Below are 20675 nucleotides of genomic sequence, written 5' to 3'. Positions count from 1 at the left end.
CTAGAACATTAATCACATTTAAAGCTCTGCAAAGTGAAGAATTTTATAGCTATAAACAAGGCTGCTGCCAGCTCTTATCATGACAGCAAAGTGCCGAGGAAAATACTAGCCCTTGGCTCTCCGTGTTGCTTTGCACTGAGGACTCTCTTTGCATGTGCAGCTGCCCATATGCTTCCTCTCCTGCCAAAGGCAAGGGAGCAATCACCAATATATGCTTACAACATGTTAATGAGCATCGTCTTGAAACTCTGCAATAGGGACCATCTACTAATCTGACATGATTCGCAACATATTTGGGGTGCAGTTCAAGAAGATGACTCTTGAAAGTATCATCCACATAGTTCAGACTGATTTTTACCTAGAGGCAAATAAGCGTGGGTCAGTAGATATTTAGAATGTACCGCTTCATGCCAAGATTCCCTCTGTGTTCTCGCTACACCATCCAGCCATGTATTTTAGTGTTCAGGAGAGACTGGAACAGGGGAATAAATAAAATAGCACATCAGCAAGACTGGTAAAGGCAGAGCCTCAGCTCCCATTAAACCTATAATGAAAATGGGATGTAGAATGCTGTCTACATTAGCTTTTGTCAAAGCTGCATTTTGACTAGAGATAACAGTGTTTCTGGGCTTTTAAAGACAGAAAGCTAGATCAGAAGGATCATGTCACACAAAAATTAATTTTAAAAATTAATGCAGCAAAATTTGTTTGTGTCATGAAAAGACACCCAAAGAAGTCACTGTCTTTGGAAGAAGATCTTTGAACATCACTGCTATTTCAAGTGGTCTTTCTCTTAGGCTGCCGTAGCTGTCTCGAGCTCAATTTGGGGTAGGTTAGTTCAACTGAAACATTCAGAGATCCCCCAAACAGCAACAGAAGCAGATGGGATAGAGCAGGAATGGAAACTCTTGGTTTGGGTCTAAGCTACTTTTAAACTTGGAGTACTTACAAACAAAAAGGCGAGAATACGTACCAGTTGTTAAAAATAAAGACTCCACAGTGACTGCGCTACTACTAGTGTAAATTAGGCAAGTATTTCCTCAGACCACATTTGTTCTGCCAGCACTACAGTACCCTGCAAACTTTATTAGGTGAATGGTTTCAGAGGGAGATAATACAGTGTTGTTCTATTACCTCTACATGTGTATTTTCAGAAAATGAATGAGCAAGTTGGTTGCAGTTTTGTCCCTGGACATTGAGGGGGGTGAGGAGAAGAAAGAAAAAATAAAGCAGCATCAGCTCCTTCACGCACACGATGGTGCGTAAACCACAAACTCAAAACACTTTAACCTAAACTCACAGAAGAGACAGCGGACTGAAAAATGTAGGTGGTTTCAAGCAAGTGTGACAGATGACCTCAGTCCCCTTTAGGCACATCCAACTGCTAAAACTCTCCTAGCTTCTCCTTAGCTGCGATCACAGCTTTTTCCATTGCAAATACGGGAACATCTAGAACAGGGTATGACGGCCTGAAATAAACAGAATACAAACAGAAGGGGCTCGTGTAGGGATTGTGTTATTCATTTGTACATTTAATGAAAAACTCCATTTGTTCAGTCATAGCTGCTGAAGATTGACAGACTGCCACAAAACCCAGGACATCCACCCAGATCGCCACAGAATACACTGGATCACCTCCAGAGGCTCTGCCAGCACGATGCTGATTTGTAAGAAACACTGTTCAAATCTCCACATACATAAAATTTTTGTTTAGCAAAGAACTGGCAATTTTAGGCTTCTGGGATGTCTTAAACTATTTTCCCAATATTAAAAAGTTTTTTTTTTTCTTAAAAAAATTAAAAAAAAAATAAAAAAGGACAAAACCAGCAAGAAATTATATGGCAACAGATTCAAGATGTGGTTTTCTTAAATTAATGACACATATGTGGAAAGATAATTATTATATTACATTTCAGTCCACTGCAAACAGTAAAAAGATCAAAGGTCCCAAAATTCAGTCTGAATAAGATATATTACTAAACCCACCACCCCTACCCTAGCAGGCTAAGACACTGCATCTAACAAAATCACCCACCCCATTTTTAAAGAAACAGCTATGTTACTAGGAACAGCTCACTAAATATATAGAACTACATTATCTAGGTAGCATTTATTGCAAAACCAGGAAAGAGACAGCAAACTAGTAGTCTGTCTTCCATTTCAGATCTGTATCACTTGTTCAAGTTTCAGTCACTCGCGCGTGCGCGCACACACACATCACACCCAGCCCTGTACACAGAAAGTCACTAACACAGTTGAATTCCCACAGTCTCACAAGAAACTTTAAAACTTTTCAGTAAAAAGTTAAAATGAGATCTTTTACCACAAAGGACTATAAAATCCCCCCCTCCCCCCTCCTTGAATTTCTACGTTTTGGATTCTAAAAATCATACATAAAAAGGAAGAGTTATTGCAGTAGCACAAAGACCACCTTAAATATATCAAAATCAGTCTAAGGAGAGTTAATGCAACTGAAAAAAAAAAAAAAAAATGAAATGAAGACCTGCATCGCACACATCAATGTTTTCGTCAACACTGTTCATAAGCCCTAAGTCTCTAAATGTAGTAGAGCATTGGTTGTTTTTGATTAACATTTAATTCTGAAGTTACATAAAAAAAAAAAACAACAATTGTAGCATTTCTTTTGAGCTGCTAGTTTCATGAGGAAAAAGTCCCTTTCAAAGTTTCAATAAATATGCTGATATGTAAAGTTAGATGAGGTTGTCATGCAAGACAAGTTACGTAACCGAGACCAACTCAATCTTTATAATAAAGGCAACTTGCATTCAAAAAATGAACTTTACCCTTACAATTTTATTCAAAGGGTAAACATGAATTAACCCAGCTGTTTACCTGAATTACAAAAGTAACATGATTCAATATGAAAATAAGAAACTGTCTACAAATCTCTGACAGTAATAAATTGCAATATACAATGCATACAGGAGTTATACAGAGCAACAAACTCTTGTACAAAACAAAAATACTTTAATACCTTTAAAATCCAATTTTTTTTTTTTTTTTAAAATCATCATGAAAAAGATTTGAGTCAGAACTCACACCTCAATTAGTCAAGCTTCAGGTAGCTACATTACAGCTATTTAATATACAAAGAGATAAATCTCTTCACCAGTCATTAAAACTGCCTCTTTGTTAAAGTTGCAGGGCTTTTCCATCTCGTGTTCCCAGATCCAAAGTTTTCTTCAAATCATGAGAACTGAATTTGTTGCACACCAGAGATCTAGAGAAAGAAAACGCAAACTCACATTAAATTGCACCTTTTTTGAAACTGCACCACAGCTAACAGCCTTGAATTGTCACAGTGTTGGAACGTCACGACAGCCACCACCAAAGGACTAAATAACGTTAATTATCTTTCAGAATAGGGCAGTTGAATAAGCATTTGAATTTTAGCAGCGGAAGGGAGAGTAGGGGAGGGGATACAGTACCTGTTGATATGATGTTGTGTAGACCATAACATTCTGCTGTTGGCCGTCTGTGGTTATTAAGCCTGCTGGCAACTGGTTAGCTGAAAGAAAGAGCATTTTAAGAAAGTTAGTCAGGAACTGCAGCATACACAGAGCCTTGTTTGATGTGTCTGTCACCATTAAATAACCTTTATTTGTGGTTCATTCCAGGACTATGCAGCCATTCCTCTCCTGACAGCTACAACCCTACACTGTGTATAGACATACTTGTTACTCAATCTTAAAAGTAAACAGGTTTATTCCCATTAAGAAACACCCAAGAAACAAAATTCAACTTAATTTTGCATCAGATAACCTAAAAGTAAGACTGCACTTTTGTTCTTCTGTACATATCTGAAGCAGAACATAGAGAGCTGTACACTGGCAACTGGAGCAGTTTGCCACCCTGACCACTGAAAAAGCAATCTCCAGCATTCAATATCCCAAGAAACCTGGAGAATTCAGTTTGTTTTCTTTAGACACAAGATCAGCGTACATGTGCATGAAGAAGTCAATGAAAACATTGCACTGCTTTATAAAACAGGATCCATCAGCGACTCTGTAATGTGGAAGCCCCATGAAAGGCAGCGTTGTTTAATAAGGATCATATCAAATTTGGGAAGGGGACAGAGGATCCACAGATTCTTTTTTTTTGTTTTGTTTGTTTTGTTTTGTTTCCATTTTCTGGTGGCCATTGTACTCAGGCTAAGCAGAGCATGAGCACCCAGAGGAGAAACTTTTTGTGAATTTGACTCTTTGCCCATACAAAACAAGATACTGGATGCAGACACAATCACAAGTTTCCACCTACACGTTCTCCTGCAACTCCTGAGCTGCAGTTTAAATGCTTGAAGTGCAAATCAGAATAGATACAAAATAAAGCTTTTAGAACTATTTCTATATGTTGATTTGACAAGCTTTCAAGCTGGGCAGACTCCCAACAGCTGGAATCCAGAAGCCATTAGCAATGTATCCAAGGTAACTAAGTTGGGCATATAGTTGTGCTAGTGTCTTACTACTTCTGAACCAAAGCTATTACATATGAGTGAGTACAGATGAGAGTTTACTAGTTGCATTGCCTAATCTATAATTATAAAATTAAAATAGTCATATTAAAAAAAGAATAAGCTTTCTGTAAATCCCCCGCAATATTTAGGTTTAGATTCTTAATTTCCAGCCAGTTTTATGAGCTTATCTTCCAGGCTAGGAGAGACCCAAAGAGTCAGTACTCTTTTATATAGCCAAAGTCATCATACTGGGAGCAAAGTGTGTTTCAGACCCTGAACAGGTAATTTCAGTCCTCACGCCTTCAATTTTTGCTAGGTCAGTAGTTTACCAGTGATTTAAAACAGAAGGTTTATCAGAAATTTGAAAAACTAAATCTCATCAGTAGGTATGACTAGAGCTGTGCTTCCTAATTCTTGTTGTATCAGCTTCAGTATTTCCAGCCCGTAACACTGGAAAGCCAAGGTGAAGACTACATGCAAGAATCCACCATCAACAAAACCAATGTTTTGGTTGTCCCAAGTCCCAACAAGTGTCAGGCTTTAATTCACAGTATAAGGAAGAAAAACTACAATGAATGCATATGATACTCCTTGCCCTACACCTTTTAGTTGCCAATCTGTGCATTCTTTTGAATATAAGAAATACTGTTTTAGAATTAAATGAAAATTATGTTCTTCTCCGGCTCATTTCTCAAAATAGTTTGCACCTTTCATTACAATCTGTGTTTAAGTGTAGAGAAAAAATACTGTCACTAATGTATGCATTTAAAAATCTTTCACAGTTAACATTAGCTATTACTAGAGTGTCATCATTTATCACTACATTACTTCATTCTCACCATAAATTCTACTGACTGGAAGGAGTTTATCTAAGCACAGGTAATCCTCCAGACATCTCAAATGAGAATCTCAATGGATCACAGATGTAACACGTGGCCAGTCCAGGATATATTCCTCGAGTAAGAGTTCTGATGTCTAAAGGAAGTGCTGTTTTTAGAAAACCCACGGTAATAATAAGTTAAAAAGTATTACTTACTAAATGCTTCCTCTGTGAGCTCCTCACTTAGACCGTCTCCAGTTGTAACTGTTGCAATTCCCTTTTCTCCTTTCATTGCCTGGAGGGGGCAGGGGGGAAGGGAGAAATGTGTTAGAGTGCAGTTGGATTGAGATTGTTTCAAGACCCCAAGGAGCTATAGCCAAGGTTTGGAACTTGCGGAAGAGTCACTGTGCAGCAGCTGGCGTTTGAAATCCAAGACCTGTAAAACTCTATTGGATTTAAGAACATTCATAAGTAAAAGAATATACAAAAAGTGTTTTTCTTCTCAGCCATACTCCTCAAAACCAAAAATTCTGCAAACTAGGACTGTGTAGTTTAAGAAAGGCTTTCACCTTCTGCAGAAAGATCTGCAGTAATCCAGAAGGGGCAGTTAAGAGCATTTACAAGAAGTCACAGAATCTCAGAACTACTGAGAATGGGCAACGTTTGCTTACCAACCACACATAAGTGCCATCATCACACAGCTAAGAGTTGACATTTAGAACCAAGACATTGGATTTCTTTTCCCACATCAAGGGCTACAGCCAGAAAGGGTATCAGCACAGAAAGCAAAGGCTCCCAGTCATCTGCATGCAGTTTTACAAGTATCAAGTTTGATGCTCTATGCTATTACATAAGAACATCTATGAAAATAATACAGGTATAAAAAGTATTCTCTTCAACTGTTTGATGTAGACTAAATACTAAGCTACAAAGCAGAATTACCTCACTGTATATGGTACCGTGAAGACAGAACTAGCTGGAGTGGAGGTTTAAAACTGATGAGCAAAACCATCCAATCCATCCACCCAATTAAAACCCAATCCCACTACTCTGCTACCACAGCATACATATCTGCAAAAACAGTCACATCAGAATAAAAGTAGCATAGACCCACTTCAGACTTCTCCAGAAGTAGTGAAACTAGTTAGGTACTACTCGCATTTTTAATTAAAGCACATACAGCACATATGGCACGTGCAACTGCTACACAGAACTGGAAAGAGATAACACACAGCAGTATACTTTTAGATTACACCGCCTGTTACTCAATTATCACACCAAGTGACTTTCTGGGAAGGTGAAGCTTCGAGTGCTACCAGCAAATTAAATATTACTAGCGCATCTGACCCCATTAATTAAAAACCTTGGGTTCACAGAACAAAGAAAGTCTGAAGAGCATCTCTATCTACAGCACTGCCAATTTAGACATATCTGCTTCACTCATGCCAGTAAAACCAAGCAGCCATACCAACAGAGGCACTCACATTTAAAAAAAAAAAAAAAAAATTAATTTCCTTTGATTTTTTTTCTCCCTGGGATTATTTTAACCCTGAACAACTTCTTCATTCAGGACTATGAGGAAGAGAAGTACACTGGATAAAAATACCTTTGATTTGTCTAGTTAAATCCGGTATTCTGATGTAAAAGAACACCAAAGTAAAGAAGCAAGCAAGCATAATTCTCATCCATCTCCAGACAGGAGGCAGGGGAACAAGGGACAAGAACAAAAAACTCAAGCAGAAGCAACTACTTTTCCAAAAAGTTTAAAATGCTGAAAGGAAAAAAAAGCCACTTTCTGCTAAAGTTGGATCACATACCTAGCATGCACTATATATCAAAAACAAACTGAGGGACAGGCTAAAAAAAAAACGATTAAAAAAAAAACAAACCCAAACATTGAATCAGATAGAATAATGATTCACATGGAAGGCTAACATGAGAAAAACAACTTTTTCTTTTGCAGATCTGAAGCACAAACAATAGACATCAGGCTAGTTCCTCAGAGGATGCAGTCTAGTACAGTTTTATTGACTGAACCCAAAGATCAAATTAAGTATTCTTATTAAGCACCTTTAAAGAACAGAGTGATTTACTACCAGCAATATATTAGAGAATTTATTCAGTTGAAAGCTTGAACTACTTTGAATCAGCAAGTCTAACCAAAATGCTTACTTACTCCTTTTTCTCTTAATATCCTCTGGAATGTTTTTCAACATTACATTAGTCCCTGACAATAGCTGTGAGATACCGTGCAAGTTATGCACTATGCAGTTACAATGACAGGGAGCTAAGGATAAACACAACCAGGTTAAACAAATGAGGAAATACTGAAGCATATACCAACCTCTCTGAATTTCTGGAGGTATAACTTCAAAGGTTCAACATAGCTATCAAACCCCAAAGTAGACATAGCAAAGAGAATATCCTCCCCATTGATGGTCTTTCTTTTCTCTTGGTGACACCTCTCACTTGCTTCTGACGTTATAAAGCTGATGAATTCACTTACACACTCTTGCACGCATTCCTTTGCATCTTTAGCAATCTAGTAAGAAAAAAGCATCATAAAATGATTAATCAAGACATAAGAAGATTTAAAAAACCCAAACAGAAGAATATACTCAATAATAAACAAAACATCCCAAAACCTGATAATAATACCCATTTAGGCAACACAGGAGGGAACCACTGGATGTCATCACTGCTCTATGTAAGCACAGCTGCAACATGATTTTAACCGAAGTTTTATGATTTCAAGCAGCACAGCCAACTGTCAAGATCTCCTGAAGTCATAACTATGTTCTGTACAAGCTTTTACATATATATGCATGTCAGTGTTGCTTACTTTGCTTACCTACGCCTTCTCTTTAAACCCGTTCATGACAGTGTCATAGCCCATTTCCGTCTTCCTTTTAATAGACTCAGCAGTTCCAACCCCATTGCAGTACATTCCCACAAATTCAGCAATAACAAGTATTTTTATCCTGACCAGATTGAGGGACTGGAATATATGCCTAGCAGCGAGCCTCTCTAATGCTTTAATATTCTGGTATAAATTTTCCAAATGAGAATTCAAATGAAGAAACATATGCCCCTGGCAAGAATGAAATAAATAAATTTGATTATGGTTTTCAGCTGGACAAAAGTAATTTACCTGACTTAAAATGAGAGCAAGTACTACTACTCATGATTGTTTGGGAAGCTGACAAGAACCAACTGAAGGATTGTAATAATGAAGATTCTTATTCTTCACATGGGAAGAACCTGTTTGTACTTAAAAACAATAACGAAGCAGTAACTGTATGTAGAATCTTCACTAGTTCCTCTGATATTTTCAGACACATAGGGCAAAATTTTCAGAAGTACTCATCAGCCAGCAGCTTCCCTTGCAGTTTTTCACAAAAACCTCCCCTGATTTTTAAAGATAGCTCAACATCCCATATGCTAAATTATTGAGAAATCTCATCCTGATGTCATAAATTTTTAGACAATATGGACTACTGAAGAGATTTTCGCAGCAAAGATATAAATGTAACAACCAGATCTCTAGAAAGCCCTGAACACTACGAAAGCACAAGCAGATGCAAGTAAATTATGTCTTGCTTCTATTTAGAGTGATCTCAAAAAAAAAAAAAAAAAAAAAAAAGAGAAATAAAGAGGAAATTAGCTTTAGCTAGAGGAAATGTTACTGGGGCAGGAATTGTACTGGAATACAATACAGAAACAGCGAATAATAAGAGCCCTGCAAAGGTTTAAGATAAACAGGTGGAACGGTCAAACACACAATCAACAGGTCAGCAGAATGGATTAAAAAGTCTATTCTTCGAAGAAAGAAATAAAATAAGTCTTTTATTATCTAGCATTATCTGCTACATGGAGAAGGTAGACTTAGGTAATTTTGGCATTTGGGTATGTAAAGATTTGGGCAATGGAAGACTAATCATTCTCCTTCCTTCAGGATGAGGACTGGATTTTTGTTTCATCCACAATGATCCACTCATTCCAAATTTTATGCATCTCAATAAAAGCAGATTAAATTTTGTACGAGAACTGCGTAGAAAATATCGTTACTGATATGAGATTGTCATCAAGCCCAAACCGTTAAGAGAATTTCAGAGAACACATGTTGGAAAAAGAAAGCTCTTGAAAGCTCTGTGGAGAGCACTGTTCTGGATACTCTAATTGCAGCAGTTACTAAAAGCTTTCAGAAACCTAAGACTTGGTCTCAATCACTTCCTGCTCGTTTGGGTTTTTTTTTTTTTGTTTGTTTGTTTGTTTTCCTTTTCTTTTATAAGGCTTTTCTCCCATAAACCAGGATCATTCAGAAAAAATATATTGTTCTACCAGCTCAAGTTCACTCAGAGGAAGGAATAAAACTCATTAACACAATTTCTTTACCAGACAAGAGTATTACCTTTCCGGTTTGCGGTATGGCATTTTTCATTATCCTTGACACATTTGCAATTGGAAGATATATATCTTGTTCTCTAAAACTCTCTTTTGAACCATTTGTATCTTCGTGATCATTCATGCTGTCCTCTGTGTCTAATGAAATAAAGAAAAGTTAACAGAAATTGTATTTGATAGACAGCAGGCAATAATTAATTCAGTTTAAAATCTTACACTAAAGGATGAAGACCTTTGAAAGCACAGTGTATTAACATTGTGGAAATAATTTTTAAAATAGATGTAACACCAAGCTGCTTTTATGGGTGTTTGATATCATCTTTATCATACTACTCACAGAAATGTATGTGGCTGCTGAACACCAAGCATTCTTAATGTCATATCAGAATAAAAGCTGTTTCCTAGAACATCCATTTTTTTTGTCATCACCCTGAAGGACACAGTGTCAACACTGAAAAATTCACCCTCCACCTTCAGACTGCAAAAAAAATGCTTTATACAGTAAGGCACTATGAATACAAACAATTGCAAATTCTTAGCTTGACAGAAGATAGCAGAGAACTATACAAGAATAGGAAGGATATACATATACATACACACACACACACAGAGACTCAGAGAAATAGTAGTATTTACTGTTACATGTCTTACCATCATGAGGCTGTATCACATAGTGACTGCCACCAATGTAATCTCCAGCAATTCCTAACTGAGAAGCATCCGTTGTGGAGCTATCGCCATCCATCTACAACCAGAAAAATGAAACCTTTCAGGTATGCTTGTTACACTGTAAGCATAGCTATTGCTTTAAAACAGCACTTTAATCACCTTAGAATTATGAGACTAAGTTATACAAGGTATAAATACATTGCCATTTGAGAACACTACACTCTCTCTCATTATTGAGCTTTACTAACAGTGAAAATAGTGAAATTTTTTTGTGAAGCTTCCCCAAAAATTCAACCACAGACACAGAAACATTTGGTTCATGCCGCAGATGTGTAATAACTTTGTGTTGTTCACATGAGAGTCTGACTAGAACAGGTCAAGGCCCTCTGGTTATCTCAACAACCCTCAAAACCTAAGGCCAGCCCACTGCTCACTGAATACTTTACCTACAATTATTACACAGGGCACATCCTTCGCTCACCATTACCCTACACCCAAACAGCTTTTGTCAAGCCCACTGACAAACTTTTCCTAGCCAGACCTCAGAACCAGCTCTACATCCTCATCCTCTTTGAGGCATCAGTCACTCTTAGATGTCTTCTAAGTCACATTTTTCTTGCTTTCCCTGCTTCTGTCCCACCTCACTTCTCTGAGCATCCTTCTGTGTTCCTCTCAGAACATTCTTACATGGTTGCCAACGAGAAGTCTTCTACTCGAGGCTTTAGAAACTGGCTCACAGTTTAATAGGTAGTTTGACTGCCAGGAGAAAGAGAGAAGCCAAAAGAGCCAGCACTTCCCTTCCTGGCTAGGGACCTTTGTCCCAGGAGGCACCAACCATGTTTCAGCTGGAGGAGTCTGGGTGAAGTGTGCCCTTCCTGCCTTCCCCCTTCCAACGGAGGCAAAATCACCAAGACCTTCAGCAGCCGTTTGCTGGCAAGTCTCAGTGATTGCTAGAAAATCTACTTTGTGAACAAGTAAAGAGGTCTCGCAGTGCTGCTCTGGACCGAGGCTGTGGCCCAGAGGTTCCTCAGCAGCCTGCTGTCGCACCACTTAAGGACATGAACTCTACAGCACTTCCTCCTTCTGCAGAGGTGAAAGAGGTGAAGGTGCCTCCTACGTTCCTTGGAAGCTCACACCTCTTTAGTGAGGACTTGCCACAGGTATACAGGACCCCAACACATCGCTGTCCTTTGCATCCAGATTTTGCCAGCATACACAACATGCAGATATACGTGCATTTCTGCGACAGCAAATGCTTTAGCCCAGGTAACCTCTTACCAGATTACATTTTGCTTTTTTACAGGAATAACAAGCTTCCTTAAACGCTATCATCAGGTGCTCAGTAGAAAGCTTACACTTATATAGAATCATGGCAGACAACAGTTCCACTTTCAAAGGAGCTATTTTATTAGCAGTTCCAAATGTAAGTTTAAATTCAAGTCTCACAATCTTGCACAATCTTGACTTTTTTCCAGTTGTGTCTTGAAAATTAGTATATTAAAAACAAATTTTTGCAGAACACTTAGCTCCCATGCTTTCAAAATGTCTTTTTTTTTTTCTTGTATTGTTGTATTTTTGCAGTCATGTGCTTTAATAATGCTGCTCTTGGAGCGAGGAAACAATGCAAAAATTATGGAGGGAAAAAGGGTTCCCAGCACTTGCAAACTCTTTCAACACTGGCACACAAATACAAAGGTATTTAACATGTTTAGATGCATAGCACCAGATTCACCTTTGCCCCAGATTTTCCTGGCTATGTTTAGCATCAAACAGCTCTGTTAGCATTTGCTTATTTACCTGTTTGCTAGAAAATTAGCTTTTCTATTCCCATTCTACACTTCCTGCAGTTCCTCCTCTGGACCAGCACTTCCCATCCTTCCCCCTTCCCACCCCAGCTGCCTCCAACCCGAGCAGCCGGTCTTACTGACAAGGCAGACACAGAGCCCCGCAGGAGGCAGAACCCAGCTCGACTCACTCGCCCACCTACACCAGCTCTGCAGGTACCTGGGTGTCTTCAGAAAACCTCTGCCCCAAAGGGTCACGTGGTCATTGTCGGTGAGACCATGCAGCTCCCTTCTTTCCAGAACCATTAGCCTGAAGAGGGAGAGAAAAGCAGTCTCCTATTTTTATACCTACCCAGAAATCTGAGCAATTTAACCTCTCTCTGATCTGCACTTTGCCTGTGGCCACAGGGCCGGGTTTTGCTTTCAAACCTTTAGGCAACATCCGGCGCTACACTCGGCCACAGATGTGCACGTAACCCAAGCGCTGCTCACATCCAAGGCAATATTACAACAGCTGGATGTAGCCTCAGGAGCTGCTTAAGCTAAAAAAAAAAAAAAAAAAAAAAAAATACACAACCCTTCTATCTCTTCTCCATTGTACACAATATCACACATGCACACATTGCTTCTTTTAAAGCCCTTCTGGTCCTTTTTGATGGGCTTTTGTAAAACAGTTTCGCTTCTTACACAGCAGCTCTGCCCAAAGGAAGGGTAGCGTTTTAAGCATTTGTTTCCATGTGCCAACTTTCACATAAATTCACTTTGTCTGCATTTTGCAGACTCTTTGTTGGGAGATTTAACTTTGCTTTTCAATTTTCCAAAGGGTCTGCAGTTTGCTTACTCAGCTTGCTGTAATGACAGTGCAAGGATATCACAATCCTGCACGTCAAGGTCACCAAAGCTGACATCACCTATCATTAAAAGAGCTGTCTCTCTCTTTTCCTTCTACAATTTGAAGCAATTAACATTTTGCAGTCTGGTAAATCCCAAAAGCTACCTCCAAAATTAAGGTAGGACTTCTGGCAATCTTGTTCTCAGTTTTGGCTTTCTGATTCCTACTAGGATTTAACTCGGAATTAGGGTCTCCACATACTTTAAGTGTTAAGTTTACTCAGCCCCAGTACTACTCTAAACACCTTGATGTTTCTTCCCCTCTCCTTTTTCAGTCTTCTATGAAACATACCTTCCAAAATGCTTGTTTCAGGATTGAAACATTCTTCAAATTTCTGCAGTTATGTGATAATTCACCAGTTTCTGCTCATCCATCCTGCAGGCTACCCTGTCTGAATCTTTATTGCCAAGATCCAGCAATATTATTTAAGAAACCATCTTGCTTTCATTAGCCCAGCTCACCTTCAAAAGCCAGCTCCTGCTTGAATCTCTTTTAAACCTCTACTGCATCTGTAGACAGTTTGGGCCATATTGGACTAATGCATCCTCAAGGTATTATTATCTTTGCTTTTATTCTTTTCCATATCTACTTAGAGTACGTATTATTTTACAATTAGTCAGAATTTGAGTGGAAGCTTATAAACATTATGAATCCAAAACAGCAATTAGCAAAATTGACAGGAAAAGGCTTGCAAAAGAAAAAGGCGGATCAGTCTCCGATAAAGAAAACAGGCACTGACAGCTTAACATCAACTGAAATTACTTCTGTGGGCATTACTTTAGGAAACATTTTTAGCAGCCAGGACAACCTTGGGACAAGGGATTATGGACAGCATAACACCCTTCTGCATAACGCTTAGCATAACCAGGTCCTAATCCAGGATCACAGGATAATTCAGGCGGGAAAGGGCCTCAGGAAGTATCTAGTTCAAAGCCGGGTCAGCTCAGAGCAGGTCGCTCAGGGCTTTATACAGCCACATCTTGAAGACCTCCACAGAGTCTCCCCAGCCACCCTGGGAGCATCTTCCACTGCTTGGCTGGCCTCGCGGTGAGAAAAGAAACGGCATGTCTACACAATACTTCAGTCCAAATTAGTTTGATGGAAGAATTTCAGTCAGATTTAATTTTGTCATTTAATTCAAATTTAGATGTAGGCATCTGAATATAGCAACTGTAATTAATATACCATCTAGTCACTCTACTAGTATTTATTGGAGTCCAATGCATGACACAAACACGACACATGAAAAGTGTGGCCACTGCTATCCTAGTCATCTCATAATGAACACAGTTACACATTTAAGTATTACAGTTTTAAGTTCAGATGTTCAAAACTCATGTCAATCACCACATATCCAATTGTCAGCTCGGCACAAGGTCTGTGATATATACAACACAATACAGTGCTCAGAAAATGACAAAACACTGCACTCAATACACTGTTGCTAATTAGTCCATAGAACAAGGTAGAACATGGCAGCAGGTAGCACAAAACACATCTGCAAGAAGCACTTAGCTGCACATTGTACACTACCCTTTAGCACTAAGAAAACACTAAAGCTCTTCCAAGCATACAGATATTGACTAAATCAAGACTAAGAGCTAAGCATATCAGAAGCGACAACACATCAGTCTCTAAAGTGACCATGCCATCATCTGATTTTTATCAACAATAATGGAGAGAAACCAAGTAAGTACCAGACGCTCAACTCAAATATTCAGTGATACACTGCAAAAAGCATCTGAACACAGAGCAGCAGCACGAAGTTTTCTGGTAGTGGTGATCTCTTTGTTTGGTTGGTTTTTTTTTTTAATCTCTAATGAATACGAATATTACTAGGAATAAACAAATGAATGGGCCGAGGGAAATTAGCCTAAGAAATACATTAAAAGAGAAAAATTTCAGGTCAAGGGCATCAAAGAAAACTCACTGATAAGATGCGAGTGAACGAGCATACAGATCTGCACTGACATCTGGTAGAAAATTTTCTGGAGGATGTTTAAAAAAAAAAAAAAAAAGCTTCTGTCAGCTGCCTCAAACTCAAGACTATTCCTAGAATACATCTATACTGAATTAATAAAAGCTCAGTATCTTGAAGTAAATCTTGCATCCTGTTTAATCTTAAGAGCTCTCTTAAGACAGCAGTATCAGTGGCTCAGCTAAATGATAACTAATTAAGAATGCAAGCCCAGACCTGTTAGCACTGAGGAGAGGAAGGGTCTAAAACTTAGATCAGTATAAAAGGCAAAAATAGAACCAAAGAAACCAACTTTTTGTCTTCAGAATGGGGAAGTTATCTGGCAATGATTTGCAAAACCAGTCCCTTAAGAAAAAACAAAGGCCACTTGTGACTTAAGCACTTTACATGGTATTTATCCACCCTGTCTCTCTCCCAAAACTGCCACCTGTACAAAAGCAACAGCAGAAAAATGATATGCAACGAACTGAAGCATTTGGTACAGTTTTCCCTGCCATGGAAGCAGGACAGGGATAGTAAGTAAACTAAAGCTGTAGGTAGCAATCACTTCAGCCACTGTAGATTAATTTTGCACCACACCTTATCAGAAGAGCTGTAAAGCGGTACATAACAGCAGAGACAACAAAGTTTTATTCAAGCTTTCTGCACCCTAACTTGCTGCTCCTACACAGAAATATTTTTAAATTGAAAATAAAATTTTAATTTCCTTGTATTTTTCAATGACTTCTGGAGAACCTAATTTCCCACTGAATTCTCACCTGGCAGCAAAGCTGTGTCTCCCGCAGCAAGAAACACCAACTGGTAAATGCATTCATGGGACATCACAGAATCACACAGAAATGGTAGGGGTTAGAAGGGACCTTTGGAGATCATCTAGTCCAACCCCCCTGCCAAAGCAGGGTCACCTAGAGCAGGTTGGATGGGAATGCATCCAGGCAGGTTTTGAATATCTCGAGAAGGAGACTCCACAACCTCTCTGGGCAGCCTGTTCCTGTGCTCTGTTACCCTCTGAGTAAAGAAGTTTTTCCTCATGTTGAGATGGAATTTCCTGTGTTGCAGTTTGTGCGCATTGCCCTTTGTTCTGTCACTGGGCACCACTGAAAAGAGTCAGGCCCCATCCTCTTGACACCCACCCTTTAGATATTGTTGTGGTTTGGGCTGGATTGGCCACTCAGGCGGAACGACAGATGCTCTCCCCTACCTCTCTTCAGAGCATTGAAGAGATCCCCTCTCAGTCTTCTCTTCTCCAGGCTAAACAGACCCAGGTCTCTCAGCCTTTCCTCATAAGAGAGGTGCTCCATTCCCTTGATCATCTTTGTAGCCCTTTGTTCCAGCAGATCCACAAAAATGTAAAGCTAAAACCGCTTAGCATGTGCCTAGAACACAAACAGATGCTGCACTGTCTCTCTCCATCTCAGGCTCCTCTAATCTCTCATGTTCAGTGTTTTCCCCCACAGCAGAATAACATTAGGAGCAGTGGACTGATGCTGAGAGGACCTGACAGCGTCACTCAGGCTCGTTAGCATCTAGGCTGTACCCCAGTGAAGAAACCTTTCCCTTATGAAATCCAAACAGGGCCTTTTCCTCCTTCCATGTACAAGTATTATCAACTTTATGGCTCATCTTACAAGCCCTGATGTCACCAGCCACAAGTCCCCACCACATGGATCCAGCTGTGCTAGAGTATGCAGTGGCTCCTTACTAGGCTGGCTAACTGTCCACAAGCATGGTAAGCTGCAATATACATGGGTGGACTAACAATGCATACATTTTTACATCAAGTAGGAGTGGATCAGTGATACAGAGCAAGCAGGAGAAACTGAGTTTCTATGTCTTTTTTTTTAATCAGTAAAAGAGAGAAGCTGGAGAGAAAAGATGGGATTAATGGAGGCAGTTTTGTTGCTTTTGCAGAAGCTGGAAGAGGGCAGTGATGAACAGAGTGCACCAGCACCTCCTTCCTCCTGCAACGCTGACTGAAAGCTCCATATCACATTTCCATATTAAGTTTTTGATACTTTTCTAGCATTTTTTGTTTATTTATTAAAGCAGCAATCTATAAATCCTGCCTTTTTCTTTTATAAGTTTGATAACATTTGTAAGTTGGTTATGTTCTTCCTTCATTGCGATAGTACATCAAGTGTGCCAAGAAGCTTATTCCTCTCAAGCAATAGGGCAAGTAAGAGATCTACAAATCTAGTTCAGGACAGGCCAGTATTTTCAGTCAAAATTATAAAATTTGCTGACACTTCTTTTTATTCTACCAATGTTATTTACACAAGTTGTTTAGTGTGTACAGTCATGTTTTGCACTTTTTACAAGCATCCTGCCACTAAAACATCAATTTCCAAACACTGTTTCTCTAAAGTACTATTGCAAAACTCAGTACTGAAAAGTCAAGTTTCTTTCTAAATAAAATTTTAACAGTAACATTAGAGATTTGCATTTGAAAGCACTGAAAGAAGAGCCTTGCAAGCCTTTTTTAAATGTTGACAAAACAAGATATCTGACTTTGAAAGTTTCATAGTATTTCATGTTTCATATCTTCACAGTGACTTGGACAATCTTTTTCACTCTACTTCTGTACACTGCCTTCCTTCATGTAATTATTACCATCTATAAGAGGCTATCTATTAAACTCTGAACTCTTGTAATTGTCAAATATTAAAGTCTAAAGAGTAATATCCAGTATTCTTGACTTCTTTCAAATATAATTTCATAGGTGTAAATGCTAGCAGCCAGGACCATATATAATCACCCGCTTGACGTGGAGCACAAGCGACTCACACAGACCTCAGAAATAATGATTCACATTAAACCATGTTGGGTCTCCCAGAGAATTACAGATGGATCCTCCCTCAACATTACAACTGTCATGCCATAGGCTACAGAAGCAAAAAAAAAATAAAGTAATCACTAAGCTTATTGTTTAGGAACACTATGCTAATGATTATGCATAAACACCATTTCTCCATTCCTGCAAGCCAATTAAAGCCAGACTGTGAATAATGCCCCAAGCGGCTCCTTCCATTTTGCCTGAGCTTCTTTTGAGAAAGCGGCAATTATTTTTTTTTTAATTCACAGTAACTTCTATCCATCAGCAAGATAGGCAAAGGTTACTACTTATAAGATAGCCCATTCAAGGGCTGAAATCCAGATTTCTAAATCCCCTACTGCCTAGAAATGTTTGGGTCATTGTTATCAATTATTTTGCCCTCCCCAAAGCAACCCAAGCACACTAGGTCTCTTTTACATGACAATTCTTTGCAGAACAAAGTCTTTTTGGTTAAGCCTTGACGAAATTGGTAAAGCTACAAGTTGACTGATTTTCTGTTGCTTGTAGTACTAGAATGGGATGTAGGAAGGTTTCTTTAACCTAGGTATCTTAATAGCTGCAGAAACATTACTAGAACATGATTATTTTACTTTCCAATACGATTGCCTGTGGATACAATATTCTTCGGGATCACCAACTACATAACTTCTGGAAGGAGCAGTGGCTGGCACACACAGGTACACCCAAGAACATTTGCTGAACACACAACAGTTGTGTAGACATAGAGAATGGCAGGGTTCCATCTCTCTCCTACCTGCTGCATGTATTACGGGGTAAGCCGTGGATGCTGCTCGGCTATGCCAGCCAATTGATCTCACGTCCTGATTTCATGCCCTTCAATGATGCAACCGCAGCCAGTGCAGGGGCACAAGGGGTGAAACTTTCCTACTTACACAAATAGCCTCAAAGTCTTCCTTGCACCTAGCTCCCATCTGCTCGATAGATACCTCGTCTATCACGATCCCTTGCTTTCAAGTCGAACAAGACAACGTGCCCCCAGTTATTCAGCACTTCATTGTTATCACAGCACCTTGGCTGTGATTTCCCTACCGACCCCGACAGGCCTCCCACTCCTGTGGGGAGGAGAGGCCGCACGCCTCAACCTGCCCACCGGCTGGCAGCTTTTAGCCGGAGCCCCCTGCAGACCACTGCTTCTTATCCCCCCCCCTCCCCCGCCTCGAAGCGTCGTGCCTGGACCGGGCTGCCCTCACAGTCACCCGAGTACTCTCACCACATCCCGGGGCCTCGCCCTACACTCCGTATCCCCGCAAAACACCGCCAGACCTTCAAGGAAAATTCGGTGTCAACGGCGGAGGCGGCGGGGTCCGGCAGGCCGGGCCGCTCTGGCCCCGCTGCCCGGCTCCCGGCCCGGCCAGGGAGCGGGGGCGTGGTGGGGACCCGCCAGAAGCGCGGCGGGGCCCCGGCCCCCCTCTCCCGCGGCGAGGGGAGGGGGCTCAGCGAGCTGCGGCAATAGCCGGGCAAAAACAAAAGGCAGCGGAGCCCCCTCCGCCTGCGCACGGCGAGGCGAGACGAGGCGCGGCCGCCACAAAGCCGCTGAGCGCCTCCCACCCCCCCCGCCCGCCATGCCGCCAGCGGGAAGGGGGCCTGAGGTGGCCCGAGCGCGGCCGGCGGGAGGCGGGAAGGGAATCGCCACCGAGGGGTCACGGCGGCCGGCGGTCCGGCTCGGTGGGAGGCCCTGCGCCCCGCCGCCACCTCAGCGGGCGGTCGGGGGTGCCGAGGCCCCCGCCTGACCCACGCACCGGCGGCCGCGGCCCGACCCGCGGCGGATACGGCCGCGGGGCAACCGCGCTCCCGTCTCCGCCTCCCCCGCCGCCTAGGCCACAAAATGGAGCCGACGCGGAGGAGGGGGGGGGGGGGGGGAGCGGGAAGGAGGCACCCCCCCGACCCCGCGGAGAGAGGGGGACACCAGCGGGGGCAGCTGCCCCGCCACCCCTGCCAAGCCCCGCCGCCGCCACCGCCGCCACCTCCACCTCCTCCTCCTCCCCACCCGCCCGCCCGCTCCGCTCCCCCGGCCGCGCGGCCCCCGCGCCTCCGGTCGCACAAAGAAGCGATCGGCCGGTAGCGGGGCCCGGGGGCTGCCGCCCCCCACTTCCTGGTCCCCGCGGCGGCGGCGCGGCGGCAGCGCCGGGGCCCGGGGAGGGAGACGGACATTTCATTCGAGCCTGCAGTGGAACCGGTTACCAATCATTGGCCGGAGCCAGGCACAAACCTCCAGTGCGGCCCTGGTTGGCTCCCTCCGCAAATCGGCTGTTTGGTTGGACAGAAAATGGCTGCGAAGGAACCAGTCCCAGCGCGGAGCCCCGCTTCCCGCAGCCGGGCTGCCCTCCCTCCGCGCCGCCTACCCCGCCACGCTCGCCGGCTCTTCCCCTCAGCGTACTCCCTCCCGCCGCCGCCCCGGCAAGGCCCTGCCCGCCTCCTTTATGGGGCCGGCGGCGGCAGCGGCCGGCCCGCCCCCCCCCCCCCCCCCGCGCTGAGGGGCGAAGTGGGGCCCGCGGCTGGGCTGAGGTAAAACCGGCTGTCGGGGTGCGTCTCCAGGCTCCTTCGCCTGTCCCCGGCCCTCCCCCGCGAGGCGCAGGGCTGTTGGTGGCGGTGTTTGCGTGTAGCGGGGGTCGCTGACCGGGGGCAGCTCGTCCCCGGGGCTGTGGTGAAGGAGACCCTGGGAGGGGGGAGAGAGTGGCATCCCTGGCTGTATCCCCCTGGATTTGTCCCCGACCTGTCCCCTGATCACCTGAGCGGCAGGGGTCTGCTGCCCATCGGGCAGGTGCTGTTTTTACAGAGGGTCGAGGGGTTCCTCAGCTCT

The 20675-nt window shown here is 42.2% G+C and overlaps 1 protein-coding gene across 2 annotated transcripts; it reads right to left on the bottom strand.

The window, feature by feature from the left end:
- Positions 1–2381: 2381 nt before the first annotated feature.
- Positions 2382–20195, bottom strand: NFYB (nuclear transcription factor Y subunit beta). 2 transcript variants are annotated; one of them, XM_082497504.1, is made up of 7 exons: positions 20085–20195; positions 10350–10443; positions 9706–9836; positions 7639–7836; positions 5511–5589; positions 3450–3529; positions 2382–3241 (listed from the first exon to the last, which is right to left on the bottom strand). In XM_082497504.1, the coding sequence occupies exons 2-7, from the start codon at positions 10441–10443 to the stop codon at positions 3209–3211; spliced, it is 615 nt and encodes a 204-aa protein (XP_082353630.1). In that variant the 5' UTR covers positions 20085–20195; the 3' UTR covers positions 2382–3208. The 2 variants fall into 2 exon arrangements, with proteins under 2 accessions (XP_082353630.1, XP_082353631.1); XM_082497505.1 differs by having other exon boundaries at positions 20057–20175.
- Positions 20196–20675: the final 480 nt, after the last annotated feature.

The sequence above is a fragment of the Vanellus vanellus genome (genome assembly GCF_965231255.1).
Source record: "Vanellus vanellus genome assembly, chromosome: 1".
Classification (NCBI taxonomy): Eukaryota; Metazoa; Chordata; class Aves; order Charadriiformes; family Charadriidae; genus Vanellus; species Vanellus vanellus.
Note: the sequence above shows the minus strand (reverse complement) of the source record. Positions and strands in the feature narration are given on the sequence as shown.